At 44.1% G+C, this 14,106-nt stretch overlaps 1 protein-coding gene across 1 annotated transcript in view; it reads left to right on the forward strand.

Moving 5' to 3' along the window:
• plxnb2b (plexin b2b) overlaps positions 1 to 14,106 on the forward strand; it is a 112,324-nt gene that overhangs the window by 60,213 nt on the left and 38,005 nt on the right. Inside the window, exon 3 of the mRNA XM_046395454.1 lies at positions 12,667 to 13,796. Within this exon, the coding sequence (XP_046251410.1) occupies positions 12,669 to 13,796 (1,128 nt within the window). The 5' untranslated portion in view covers positions 12,667 to 12,668. The remainder of the gene's footprint in view (positions 1 to 12,666; positions 13,797 to 14,106) is intronic.

The following is a 14,106-nucleotide window of genomic DNA, read 5'->3' on the forward strand; positions in this document are numbered from 1 at the left end:
CTCTTTCCCAGAGCTCAAGGTGTTGTCCTTGCGTTCAAATACACAAAATATAAAACAAAGAAAAAACTGGAAATTGACAAAGAAAGCAGCAAAACGTCCAAACATTTGCTTGTCTTTTTCCAATCAAGTTAAGTGCATTTTATTTATGTAGCCACAGAAAATTTCCTGAAAAGAAATGAAGCAATTTTTACAAATCTCCACTTTCAGTCGCAACAATCAACTGACTAATAGTCTAACTGCTGCCTGACAAACACACGCTCCACTTCCCTTTCTTGCTTCTCTTGGCTCTCAGAGTCGCATATGAAACGACACATTCTTTCCCTCAGACTTGCTCACACAAACACGCCTCTACCTGTCAGACGGTCTGAACACTTTGGTTGAAGCAGGGACACCACGAGGGAGTGGAGGGAGGCTGGCAGCCTGACTGGCAGCACCACTGATCATCTCTACGATTTCAAACTTAATTAACCTGGGCGTCTCGCCACGCGTCCTCTGGCCCATCAACACTGAGTGCCAGTTCACTATCTCCTCTGAGATCTGCGGCGATGATGGGAGGCACAAGACGACAAAAAGGCACAAAGACAAGACAGATGGGAACCTGTAAAAACCAGCATCACATAACTTAACCTGCTATTAAAGCATCATTTCCAGTTTGTCACTTGAGTCTTATTTTCGTAGTTTTGGCCATAATTTCTATCGGTTATGACAACATCGTACTCGCCAAAGTAACAGCTGAGATCTGGGAAGATGGCGAAAAGACAAAAAGCATAAAGCCAGCAGTCACAAGATCAGACAAGTTGTGAACAGTTACCAAAATCACTTTATTTGGAGATAAAAGTGGGCCCACTCAAAGTGTTGGTAACAACTATAGTGTGTCAAAGCTGTGCCAGGTTGTCAGTTTAGAAACTGATATGTGATTTTTTTTTTCTTACAACAGACACTTCAGGTAATGATTTTACTGCTCAACTTTTCTGACTGTTCGGGTTTCTTGCATCATTGAACTTTCCCTTTAGTGGTTTTCGGGACTGCAACTAATTATTGTTTTTCATCTTCTATTCATCATGAAAAATCAGATTCAGTTTACTGTCATTAACAGGTAACAAAGCAAACATTCACATTTAACATTTAAGACTTTTGGGTTGGTTTTTTTTTTTGGAATTTTACCTTAAACCAAATCAATATAGTCGATTATGAAAATAGTTGCTGTGAAGGTTCCTTTTGAACAAAACAACAGTTTCAGCTGTAGTGATGCTGGTGAATGCAATTACTACTGACCAGAATAAGTTGTCAGAAACTTCTTATTTACAATTTAGACTTAAAAATGGGACCCAGACGCTCTTTGTGCATCTTTCTAGCCTCCGCACGGACACAAGCTCTTTGAGAGAAATTCAAAAGGAATCCATGAGTATAATTTAGCTGCTAACTAACCTTCAGCAGTTAGTAGCACAACAAACCCTCACTTGCCCCCCTCCTGCTCCCTCACTCCCCAGAGGCCTGACTCAGACTGTCTGCCTCCCTGTCCGTCTGAGCTCTGAGAACGCGGAAGTGCAGATTCAACCATCTTGACAGTAGGAGAGGGAGGTTCGCGTACCCACAAGGGCCTGCGCTGTATTCCCACAACCAACAAGGAATTTAAAAATACCCCAGCTTTGCTGTTTTTCATGCAAAGTGGGAGGGGACCAAGACAGACTGATTTTTGACAGCACTCTCTCTTTCTTTTCAAATGTTCTCTATCCTTTCCTCTTTAAATTATTTCCTTTTTTGGCTTTTTTGCAGCCTGGTGTGAAGAAAATCTTTTCTGTATCACATTTCCTCCTTCCTCTCGTCCCTCTCGTCCCTTCCTTCTTCTGTCTTGTGTCCCCCTGTCTGTCTGCCGTCTCATTTAAGTCAGTGACATTTGATGTGAAGTGGCGCAGGCCCGAGAGCTTACAGCCACTGACTCATAAAAACACACATGCGCATGGAGGACTTGATGTGGAGGGAAAGGTCAGGCCTACTCTCCGAGGGCCTAATCACCCACTCTCATTGAGTGGCTCGCTCACTCAGTCACACTTGATTGAGTGTGTGTGTGTGTGTGAGAAATGTGATCATGGGTGTCACTTAGTTGGTGTATGTGGGCAAGTGAGCGAGCAAGTGGGAGAGGGATAGATTGTGCCGTCTGAGTGGCGATCGGTGTGCGAAAGTGTGTTTATCAGGAAAAAAGTCCATTCCTGACTTGTGTGTGTGCGATTAGCAGATGACCGCTTTGGGTCAGGTGGCACACATACATATATAAATGTGCATGCAAAAACATACACACACACACGCAATCCTCTTGCTTGAACATGTGGTGTAATCAGCCACCTTATCAGGGGGGCTGTGGGGCTGTAACAGGCTCATTAACTTCTCCCTGAGCCTTTTTTAGAGAGGGAATTGGCCAAGACGAGTGGCCACACTTCTCTTTACCCCCTCTTAATCCAGTCGTTTCTCCACTCAGTTTTTGCAGCAAGTGATTGCGCATGTGTGTGTGCATGTATGCATGACGCTCCTCTTTACCTAACACCTCATCGCTCATGTCTCTGTTCGTATTCCCTCATTAGCGAACCTTTGGTTTCCGCCCATCCTAGTTTAGTTTAGAGCAGCCATTAGCAGAGCATGGCAGTGGGGATTAAGTATTAAAGAGCCTCAGCTGCTCTGGGGCTCCTGTAGCTCAGCGTTTGGCCACCAAGGCCTGATAATGGTGTTTGTTTAGCCATTAGTCAGGCCCTGCTTAGCAGCTCCCTCTCCCCTCTGGCTGCAGAAACACTGATAGATGATGGATGAAGATTGCGAGGGCTGGCGGACACAAGGATGAGTGTTGTGGAGTGGTTTCGATAGCATCGAGAACATTTGGTGGAAGTGTGTGACACGAAGGAGAAGTGGAGGAAGAGGTAGTCCAAACAAATATGTGTTTTCATTAATATTTGTGAGAGAAGGAGGATGTTTGAAGGTGCTCTTTCTGTTTTGTGTGGAGGCATGCACGTTTTATCAGAGTCTACCCTTCCTCTGATTAGTTCTCGCCGTCCGACTAATTAAAAAGTAGCCCAGTCTATTTCCTTCTGCGCTACCAGCGGAAAGTACTGCTTCTCGCTGAATGCTATTTAATTTTATGAGGTATTTTTTGCAGCTAATTTAGCCATTACCTTTTAAGCTCCAAACGTGACCTTTTCTCCATATGCTGAGGAGAGCTGGCTAATCTTTGGGCCATTACCTGATAGCTGTTAGTCATTACCAAAAGCCGGAATCTTTCTGGGCTTCAGCCGACGCTTATATCACCACCATTACAGTGCTCAGTCACCATCCACACTCTGACTCATCTTGACAAGTGACAGGCACCTGCCAGCGCACACAAAAGACCCATTGAGAGTCAGTCAGTAACGTGTGTGATTTCCCTCCCTCCCTCCGTTCCTGTCTTTCTGCCTCTCGACCGTCTCTCATCCTCTTCCTGGGGTTACCTCTGTAGCTCGTTCAGCACGTTCAGATGTTTGGATGGAACCAGAGATTTCATCTCTTGCAGATTGTGCTGTATTCATCCACTGCCCTGCCTGTGTTTAAAGGAAAAGTTCAACAGTTTTTGTGAATATGGTTATTTGCTTTCATGTCTGCGTGTTGTGAAAGTAATTTAATTACTGGTAAAGACCAGTAATTAAAATGCTGCCAGATATAAATGTAAAAACAATAAACTTTATTTCTCGGCAAAGAACAGAAGAGTGCAGCTTCATAGTGGCTGGTTGTCATAGCATCTGTGTTTAAGTTTCAGTAACTAGGTTACGTTTGACTTTCAGCAGTAAGCTGATTCTTCAGTCATGTAAACGAGAAACTTGGTCTTTGTAATCAGGGTAGGGGAATGAGGAAACCTGATTTCCCCAGCCAGATGTCTCCTGGCGAACATCGGTTTCTTGAAACCAGGCTTCTAATTTGCTTTTGCACACGTGTGCACAAGACAAAGACTTCAGAGAGGGTAAATTACGTTAGAGCAGGTGGATGAAAGGAGCGGTGCATCCTTATATGTCCTTATAATTCACAAAATAAGAAATTAACACAAAGTGTCCTCTAGAAATCCATTTCCTTTTCTCAACAACTCAACTAATTGTTAAAAATGTTTGAGACGCTGTGAGGAGAAGTTGGCCTCTGGCCGTCAGCGTCTTCTATCACCACAGTTGAATTAAGTAAAAAAAATGCTTCCAAAGTAAGGTTGGAAACCTGATTACTGACCTGCTGCATTTTTACAGTAACCAGCTTACCACAGTGTATGTGAACGCAATATCCAGCATAACCTGATTTCTCTGAGTAACATGGTCTCTTAAGTGCATGTAATCGTGCTGAGCAAGATTCACAATAGGTGTGTCGTTGTGCCCACATCACATGTAGGTGCTGGTGCACTGACCCAGTTTGAACAAACCTTTGCTCACGCACAGCCCAGGCTTTAAGTAAAGATGATGCATAGAAGTGTGTGACAGATGGATAAGCAAATTGTAAACTGTATGAGCAAATACTCATTGTTTTTCATTTATGTTTGTGTATTCATTAAACAAACAAGTTACAGAGTGTTTATGACTGAGCTGTGGAGGTGTTGGTTCTTCTCTTTTTCCACGTTGGACAGAACCAGGCTGGGCTGCTTTATATTAAGCTAAACATGTCTCACCTCCACATCTGTGGTTGATCTCAAAGACGTGTGATTGATATAAGTCTTCTCATTTCGCTCTTGGAAATAAAACAAATAAGCATTCATTAACCGTTCCTTTGAGGCCAAAGCTGCTCTAAACACACACTGGTTGTGTCTCCTTGTCCACCATTACAGAGTTTCCATGTGAGTTCCCATAAGAGGGCACGCGAACAATCTGTCACCATAAGATCAGTATTCCCCTTGAAACCAAACTAAAGCTGGGCACTGAGACTAAACCACATTACAAGATACCTTCATGGCTCATTGGCGTTTATGCTGGTGAAGTGAAATCATTATAGCCAATAAGGTGTGTAATGGATTCCTTCCCAGCAGTCAGTCTGCCTGCCTGACTTCTTAATTGTGGCTGCATGTGTGTTAGCACGTGAGTGCGCGCTGTATGTAACTGGAGGGAGGGTATACGTCGGGAGCAGGGGATCACCTCAGGGCGGGTGTCCGGATTAGTGAAGCTGCCCTCCAACCAGGAGAAGAAGCAGGGTTTTAAGTCTGTATATGTGAGCATTAAATCCAACCTGCTGAAGTGCCCTCAAGCAAGCCAATGAATCATTATAGCCTCTCAGTCTGAACTCCAGCTGGAGCGCAGCCATCAATCGTCACGAACAGACTAGTTTCTGCAACGATCAGTCGATTGATAGTCACAAGACTATCGGCAACAATTTTGATAATCAGTCATTTCACCAACATTTGCTTTGTGAAGATTTGTCGCATATTGCTGTGTGTGTTGTTCAGACAAAACAAGCAATTTTAGGATCTAAGTTTAATTACAACTGTTTTGTTAAGCCCATGTATTAATATCCTATACACAATCATGTGTTACACAGAGTGTTGAACCTCGCTCCGTCCTTGCTTAACGGAGCATTCCTTTCATACCCAGTCAGGATGCTCTCACCTGTTATTGATTAATCTGTTTATCTATGGAATGAAAGGATTAGCAAAGGATCACATTCTGTTTTATTCATTTTTTACACAGCTTCCCAACATTTTTGGAATCAAAGTTGCATTAATTGATAATAAAAAAAAATAATCCTTATTTGCAGGGTTAGTTGTGGATGTGAACAGCATTTTTCCTATCCCATTACAGAGTTGGATCTCAGAAGCGTATCTGCAAGTGAGTCAAGTTGATTAGTGAGCTTGTGTATGCATGCCTGCCCCTACAACTGTTTGTGTGTATTAGTGACCGTCTGGACGTGGTGGCGATGTCGGAGGAGCCATTGGCTTCTGAAAGTAGCTCTTCTCCGCCAGGCAAGGCCGTTTAATCAGGTTCCCCACATCCGCCAGCTGTGTCCACACAGCAAACAGCCACTCTGTCTCGCTGGAGAGCTGCAACATCCAGCTGGGGTGGGGTGGGAGGTGGGGGGTGGGGGAGCCCAGTTAGCACTGGGAGATCAGCCCAAGCTGCTGCTGCCCAGACTGAGAGGGGTTGCATTTGTGTGTTTGTTTGAGGGACAAACAGAGATTGAGGAGATTACAAGCGACACTGAGGTCAGCTGCTGGGAAAGGTGTAAGCAGGGAAAGCGTAGTGGAAAGTGTGTTGGCGTGTGTATCCCCGCACACGTGTGCATTTCAACGTGTAGTTTGTGTCTGTGTGTGTGTGTGTGTGTGCATGTATGTGTGCCTGTGGTTTTGCATTTTAGCTGCTCAAGTGTCCAGCTGGCAGAGGGGAGATAACAGGAGCCTTGAAAATGGTGACGGAGCGGTAAACAGACACACAAACAGCCTATCAGTCCTAATGAGGAAAAGTGCTGTGCCTAAACGGATGGTGGGGGCAGGTTATGCTCGAACCCTGACTCGTGGTCATACATCAAAACAGACAAACACACACACAAGAGGGCGACACATGTAGGCACACAAGAGTAAGAACTGGGGCACGCATACACGGTCTAATAGGAGAGCGAAGTGTGATTCGCTGACTGCTTGGGTCACGGGCCAACTTTAAAGTTTAGCATATTTAGGCCAGAGCAGCTGGATCCCACCAAAATGGACCAGGCCCATCAATCCCCCCGCCTGTGCCTGGTGTCCTGAATACAATGGCTGGGCTGGCTGCTTTGGTGAGCGTGGTTCTCCCAGTCAGTCAAATTGAAATAAATGAACTGCCAACCCTGACGGCAGGGTAATTGTTCATATGGAAATTGGATTGCCGTCGTCACACAGCCTCCCGTCGCAACGCGTGAAACAATTTCAGTGTAAGGATGGGACAAGAGCGTTTGCATGTCAAAAAAAAAAAAGAAAGAAAAAAGCTAGATGGGAGACATGCATAGAAAGATAGTTCTCCACACTCTCCCACTCCCATGTTTCATCTTTAACAAAGCCGCTTGTTCTGCCTATCCTACCCTCGACGGCGGCGGTAAAATGAAGGACAAGGATCCGCCCCTGACTTCCAGCTCCTTGTATGGCTTCTAACCCACGTCGTCATGTTGCCTTGTACACACTTTATCAGGCCTTTTCAGCACCCTACGCACTGTGAGAGACACGGCGAGATTTGCATTAGAGCGTTAACCCCTCGTTCACCTCTTCTCCCTCCCCTCTCCACCCGGCCCCCCACCGCCCCGAGACCCTCTGGGGACATGTGAGTAATTTAATAGCAGTTCACTTTTATCAGAGTGCAACACTGCAAGCGGCCTCGGTGTGAAGACACCACCACCACCACCACCACCACCACATCAATGTCAGTCCCCGGCACCTGTCAAAGCCAGCTCTCCGATAAAGAAAGTGCTGAATATGAATGATCACGGTATGGGGTGATATCCTATTATGTTTTTAGGGTAGGGTGTCTGTTTTTTTTATTTATTATATCGGTTTCCTTTCCCTATCTGTTTTAATGAGCAAGAGGGGCACTCATGCTGGTTCAAAACCTGCCCGGTCAGCAGTTGAGGAAGTGTTTGTGTGTGTGATCTAATCATTACACACACACATACCCCCCCCCCCCCTCGTTCTTCTTCTTTTTCCTGATCTGTTGCTCCCTCACGCAGGCACGCTCGCGCACCTCCTGGTGTGTGTCGTCCTAGAAAAGGGGGACGCAGCGAGAGGATTGGCCGCAAGGCATGCGGACTGCCGTGCTGGGTTTTAGTGGCCCTGTGTCAAAGAAACACAGCGTGGCAGTCTGAAGGGAAGAGTGTCTCTGTGTGGTCGGGGTGGGATTACCTTGTCAGCACTTCAAGCTGCGTCTGTGCACGTATTGGTGTATGCACCTGCATCTCTAAGCCTGTGACTCTGTGTGTTTGTGTGTGTGTGTGTGTGTGCGTGTTTGTGTGCACACCTGCCATTTTTTCAATTATCTTTCATTTTCCTCTGCTGGGAGATGCTTTTCCTGTCCAGACATGCCCTAACTGGTAGAGGGAGGGTCAAAGAAAAGATGATGGTAGTCATGTGTGTGATGACTAGTGAGCGAACACGGAGACACACCTTCATGTGATATTTTCAAGCCTGTGCATGTTGAACTTCAATTGTACTTTTTCAAACATTCCGTCGATCATAAAAATAAATTAGAGGTGGAGATTACAAATCTCTGTGCTGAATAAAGTCCTGTCAATAAAGTTCACTTATTAGGTGCTCATATCATAACGTTGTGACACTTGGAGCAGATTCCTCAGTGTGCGGCTGTAATTCAGTTCGTGAATCATGGCCAAAACAAGCAGATGTTTTCTTGATTGGTTTATTATCAACATTCAATTATCTCCATAAAAATACAACATATCAGACTTGATTGGGGATAGAACATAAATTCCTGGTTATATGAGGGTATTTTAGGCTGGCTTGTAGTAGTAGACAGTTTCTTTCAGAGGCTATCAACCGATCTACTTTTGATCTGTGAGTCACATAAGTAACAGTCAGTGACTACTGCTGATCAGCGGCACCAAATAACATAATGAGTATTAGTTTGATCTAAGTCACAGTCTGTGAAACCTCGCCCTGATCTCATTTTCCTGATCTCGTTTTCCCTGGTGATTGCACAGTCTGCCTTTAGCGTTCAGCGAGCCCCAAACTGAATAATGTGAACAAATGGCTGATAAAATAATTTATTAATCGCTCAAGAGGCACCTTTTTTGCCAGAGAGGTGTCACATCACCAGGGTTACGTTTTGTGATCTTTAATACATAAGTGAAAAATGTGCAGAAAAATTAGTTGAGATTTCTAATTTGAAGCCACTTCAACTGTAACAATTAGACTGTTTTAATTCCTCGTTTCATTTTTTTTCAGGATCACATTTTCTGATTTTCTAGCATCATTAGCAAGTGATGTGTGCTTCATTCTAATTTATCCCAGGCCGTTGGAGGCTTCATTAGCTGCAGGCTGATGCAGCACGCAGCCTCTAAATTTAGCAGCTTTTTATTTATTCAGAATAGCCACGTGTTGGATGGTATGCCCACTTGCCATGTTCTCTCACAGCAGCTTAGAGAGAGAGAGACGCTGAGAAAAGAGAGGTGGGCTGGCCTGCAGAGAAATGGGCCTCATTCCACCTGTGTCACCCCCACCAGACGTCTGCCTCTCTTCAGCTCTTTGAAGCCTCTTTAATTCCAGCGTTCAGGATTAAGCCCGTGAAAAAAGGATGATAGAGCGACGGAAGGAGACATCCTGGGAGAGAGCAGGCTCCTTTGAAATATGTTAAGAATTTGGTTTGCACTGACCCACAATGCAGCATCTGAGGGAAAGTTTTTTTCTCTTCTGATTGGGGGCTGGCTATAGGATTTACATGAATAGGAAAAGGGCTCTTTGAAGCCATGGATGTAAAGTGAAAGTGGAGGGTTTTTTAAAAAAAAAAATCTAACTGAGCGCCCTGAGACATTGTCCTTGCATTGTACATTACAGACTGAGAAAGTTGTTTCGTCACAGCATGTTTGGTGGAAGTCAAAAGAATGGCAGCAATTTTCTGTCACTGAAACCTCTGACATAATCCACCTTTTGTGAAGTCTCTGTGTGCGGTCCGTATCGTGGCCAAGCGAATTGACAGAAATATGGATATTACAGTTTTTACTGCATTCAGAGGAAGTTTCCATTTACTGCCCCACATTTAGAAAGTATGGGCTTTTTTGTTGCGCACGAATAAAAAAAAAAATGGTACCATTAAGCAAACATCTGTTGTTCAATATCAGACATTTTGTTGATGCACAGATCTTCTATAGGTTTAATTAGTATTTACATGAGTGGCTGATGAGGTTACAAAGCACTGGATTTTCCTGGCAGGTGTTTCCCCAATCAGGAAAAAAAAAAGCACATTAAAGGTCATGTTGCAGCCCAGAATACGTGAACCTGTCTAATTGTTTGACAGTCAACAGACTGTCAAGTAGCAGCTGGTTGTGAGAAATTCAGTCCAGCTGCTAGGGTATAGTCACTTCGAAAGCTAATGCTAATAAAATCTGCATTCACACACTGTAAGACGCTTCAGAACTAGAAATCAGTATGTAACTAAATGAGTGAATACGGGAAAACAGAAACAGGTAAAAGACAGGTAAAGAAGAAAGCAATTAAAAGAAGAAGGTTTCATTTGGAAGGCATTGAAGGGTGATAATAATAATAGGCAGGTCAGAGCCACTGACATCTCAAAGCTCACACCCAAACTTGCAAAAGTGTGTTTTGCAAGTTCAGACAGTGAGTTCACTTTACTGTGTCTTGTGCTGAATTTTGCTCATGCCTTCAGTAGAAAGTCATCTGCATTTGAGCTCCAACGTATGACAAATTGTTGGCAGGCCTGCCCTCAGTCATGCTTTATAAAGCTCCCTTTTACAAAGCAAACTTTATTACACTGAGACTGCCTCCCAGTGGTGTTCATTTATTTCTGTGATCATTTTTAAGGCCGTTCTTCATTCGTCTCTCCGCGAACATCTTGCAATCTGCCACCAGTCTTTGTCATTGCTGCTGCAGTTGTGTTTTGTTTATGTTGTCAACGTTTTTGAGGCTGCAAGGACTTCTTGCAGCGTATGCGGTTTTTGTGATGATTCTTTGAAAAGTAAGTTATTGTGAGGCCTCTTGAAGCTGATACATGTGTCTCCTCCTCTGTGCTTTGTCACTCAACTTTGCCAGTGGATCTGTTTTTGCAACTGAGGTTTTGTCACTTCACAGCTGAAATTGCTCATCCATATGATGTCCCTTTTGTTTTGTCCACTTCAGTAATGCCATCCTGACTCAAGATTTTTTTTTCTTCTGTCCTCTTAGTCAAATCTTGACAAAACACTGACTACCCCCCACCCCACCCCCACCCCCCTTAATTAAAGCTGTAAAAACCAACTGCACACATTTCTGTCCTGAGTAAGCACAGACAGAGATTTTATTGCAGCAATTCAATTTTAATTGAAATATTTAAAGCTATGAATCGAAAAGGGCACGATACATTTACGCAGTGAAATTGGTTGGGGGGAGGTGGGGTGGTGGGGTTGGGACTGAGGCAGTTAATGTGAAGAAAAATCATAAAATCAAGTAGTGGGCACTTAAATGCAAATGGGAGTTACCAATGAAATTAACAGGTTCCCCCCTGGGTGAATGTCTAATCAGTGGTCTCCCCACTTAGTCCAGTGAGGGAAGACAGGTTAACATAATGAAACACAGCTTTCAGGAAGTTTCTTCATGGGCTTTCAATTTGACAAATGTAGACTCGACCGGAATGAGAAGGAGGATGCTATTGAGAGTGTGCAAGCTCAAAACCACATGCAACCATAGACGCACATTTGCTGTGTGGGCAATAGCTGCTTCAAAGCCACCTGCATTTCCATATTTACCACAGCCTGTGCAAACAGCAGCAGGCGAGGACTCCACAGGCACCTGCTGCTAGCCAGGACATGATGCTGTCTATATTTTACAGGGATATTGTATGATCGTGTTTCCTGAGACAAAACTGTGTACTTCCTGAGAGCATTGCGCTTGGAGGTGTTGTTAAAGGACTAAAAAAAGCAAAGTGCAAATGAAGCTGGAACAGATCCAAGCTTTTTAAATAGGATTTTATTGTGTTATGGTTTGAGATCTAGCTTTCGGCCTTAATCGTTCTTTACCCCCCACACAGAGCAGTTTCGAGAGAGCGATCGTTTCTGATATTAAGTCAATTAAATGCAAAATAACACGCCCTTTATAGAACTGGAGCAGGAAGTTGAGTCATACACAAACTGCAACACTATACACTGTTTGCTTGAGGCAGGTTTATTTATTTTTTTTAGTTTTATCCCAATAACCTAAATCTTGATGCGCTTCACATGTCGCACTCTTGATGGATCAGTACACCCCTATAACAAAAACAAAAACATTTTCTCACTTATTTCTGTTGGACTGTAACTCTGTTGATAGTTTATGTTTCATTTCAATGCCAGTTACTCTGGGTAACTAACACACCTTTGCTGTGCACAGTTTTCGTTGGTGCTACTTTTTACTGAAAAAACAGTCCCACAGTAAACCATTAACTGGGGGTTGTTCTGAGTACCTTGGGACACTTTTAGTGGAAAGGGATGTTGTTGTCACGTTACTTAACTTTTTTGATGAAATGGTTTGGGTGACTTCAGAAATTTCAGACAGATATGTCAAATCCTAGCCACATAAAATGAAATTATCTGCATGGCTGGATACAACAATCACTAAAGGTAACTGAGAAGACATGTTTTGTTGTAAATTTCAGAAACCATCATTTTGGGAAATAAACTTCTTGCTGAGTTCTTGCTGAGTGGTAGATGAGAAGATCATTACCACCCTCTATCTTTAAGAGGAGTATCAAAAAGTAGGATTGTTGCTAGTAGGATTGTTTCCCAAAATATCAACATAGTCATTTAAACCTTTGGGATTGGCCTGTCTCACTGCAGACTCTGTTCACATGACCATTAGGTTGCACGTGTGTGTGTGTGTGTGTGTGTGTGTGTGTGTGTATAAGGCCTCATGTTAACCACACACCCACTCAACACAGCAATCTTGTGTCTCAGATGCTTAATGTACATTTATGTGTTCATTCAGCTGCATTAATAATGAAAGGCCTCTCTTTCTGTTTTCTCCAGAGATGGCGAGCTGGGTCTCCCTCCTCCTCCTCCTCTTCTGCAAGTCAGTCTCACAAGCCCAGGAGGAGAGAAACAGTAACCCCAATCTGGAGTTCACCTCCGAGACCCCCATCAACAATGTGGTCCAGGACACCCAGACGGGTCGCATCTACCTGGGGGCAGTCAACACCATCTTCCAACTGGATCCATTGCTTCACCAGGAGGCCCGGGCTGAAACGGGACCCAAAGAGGATGCACGGACATGTACACCTCCTGCTTCTGCGTGCCAGGACACAAAGCCCATGCCCAACCTCAACAAGCTTCTTCTGGTTCATCCATCCAACAATAGCCTCATAGTCTGTGGCAGCCGCTACCGGGGCATCTGCTCCCTCCTCAACCTAACCAACGTGGAACAACAGCTGTATTACAGTGACAGTAAAGGAGAGAGGACTTATGTGGCTAGCATAGAGGATAACGTGAACGTGGTGGGTGTCATGTCCACCTTCTCAAAAGAGGGCCACACGTTTGATGTGTTTCTTGTTGGAAAGGGCTACGGATCCCTGGACAGTACAAAACTCATTAGCACACGAATCCTTCAGGACTTCCGTGATTGGGTTGTGTTTGAAAGCATCATTGAAGCATCAACGGTACAGACGACACCATTTGTTCCCAAGTACCTGCATGACTTCCGCCTTGCCTTCAAAGATGGTAGTTTTGTTTATTTCCTCTTTTCGCGAACACTTGATGGTACGGACAATAAAAACCTGACCTTTGTGTCTCGTCTTTGTGAAGAAGACCACCATTACTATTCTCACACGGAGCTCCAGTTAAACTGCGGCAAAAATAACCGTTACAACAAAGTCCAAGCTGCCTATGTGGCTTCTCCAGGAAAAGAGCTTGCACGGGTAATGACTGAATTAGGCACGTACGGGAAGGTCGTCGACTGGAACAAAGTCCTGTTCGTGGTGGCGAGTTCGGACGAAGACGACAACGACTCGGCTCTCTGCATGTACCCACTGAACTCCATCAATGAGCGGCTGGTGGATATCATCAGCGCCTGCTACAGCGACTTTGGAAAGATTTCTGGTTTTCCGGCTGTAGACGTCCCCTACACGACGAAAACTGATGGATTCTGCACGTCGACAATTGCAGTAAGTGCTTTTCTTGTGTCAGCTGATTAAAGTTTAAAATGAAATCTGTTTGAAATAAATGAATGGGATATATTTTGAAGAACTCCCTTTGCACTGATCAGTTACGTCTAAATGTGTCACTGTTTATTTTAATGTCTCAGTGTTTGTTTTGCAGATCCTTTTGTATCGTATCTCTAAAAGTTCACATTCACACGTTTCGCCTCCTTCTATGTCTCTTTACCCAAATCCCTCAACTCATCCAGAGTAATACCATATAGCAGCGGTAGGCAAATAGTGGCTAATGAAACAAATCAGGCCCTTGAGCAAAAAC

The sequence above is a fragment of the Scatophagus argus genome, chromosome 7, assembly GCF_020382885.2.
Source record: "Scatophagus argus isolate fScaArg1 chromosome 7, fScaArg1.pri, whole genome shotgun sequence".
Classification (NCBI taxonomy): Eukaryota; Metazoa; Chordata; class Actinopteri; family Scatophagidae; genus Scatophagus; species Scatophagus argus.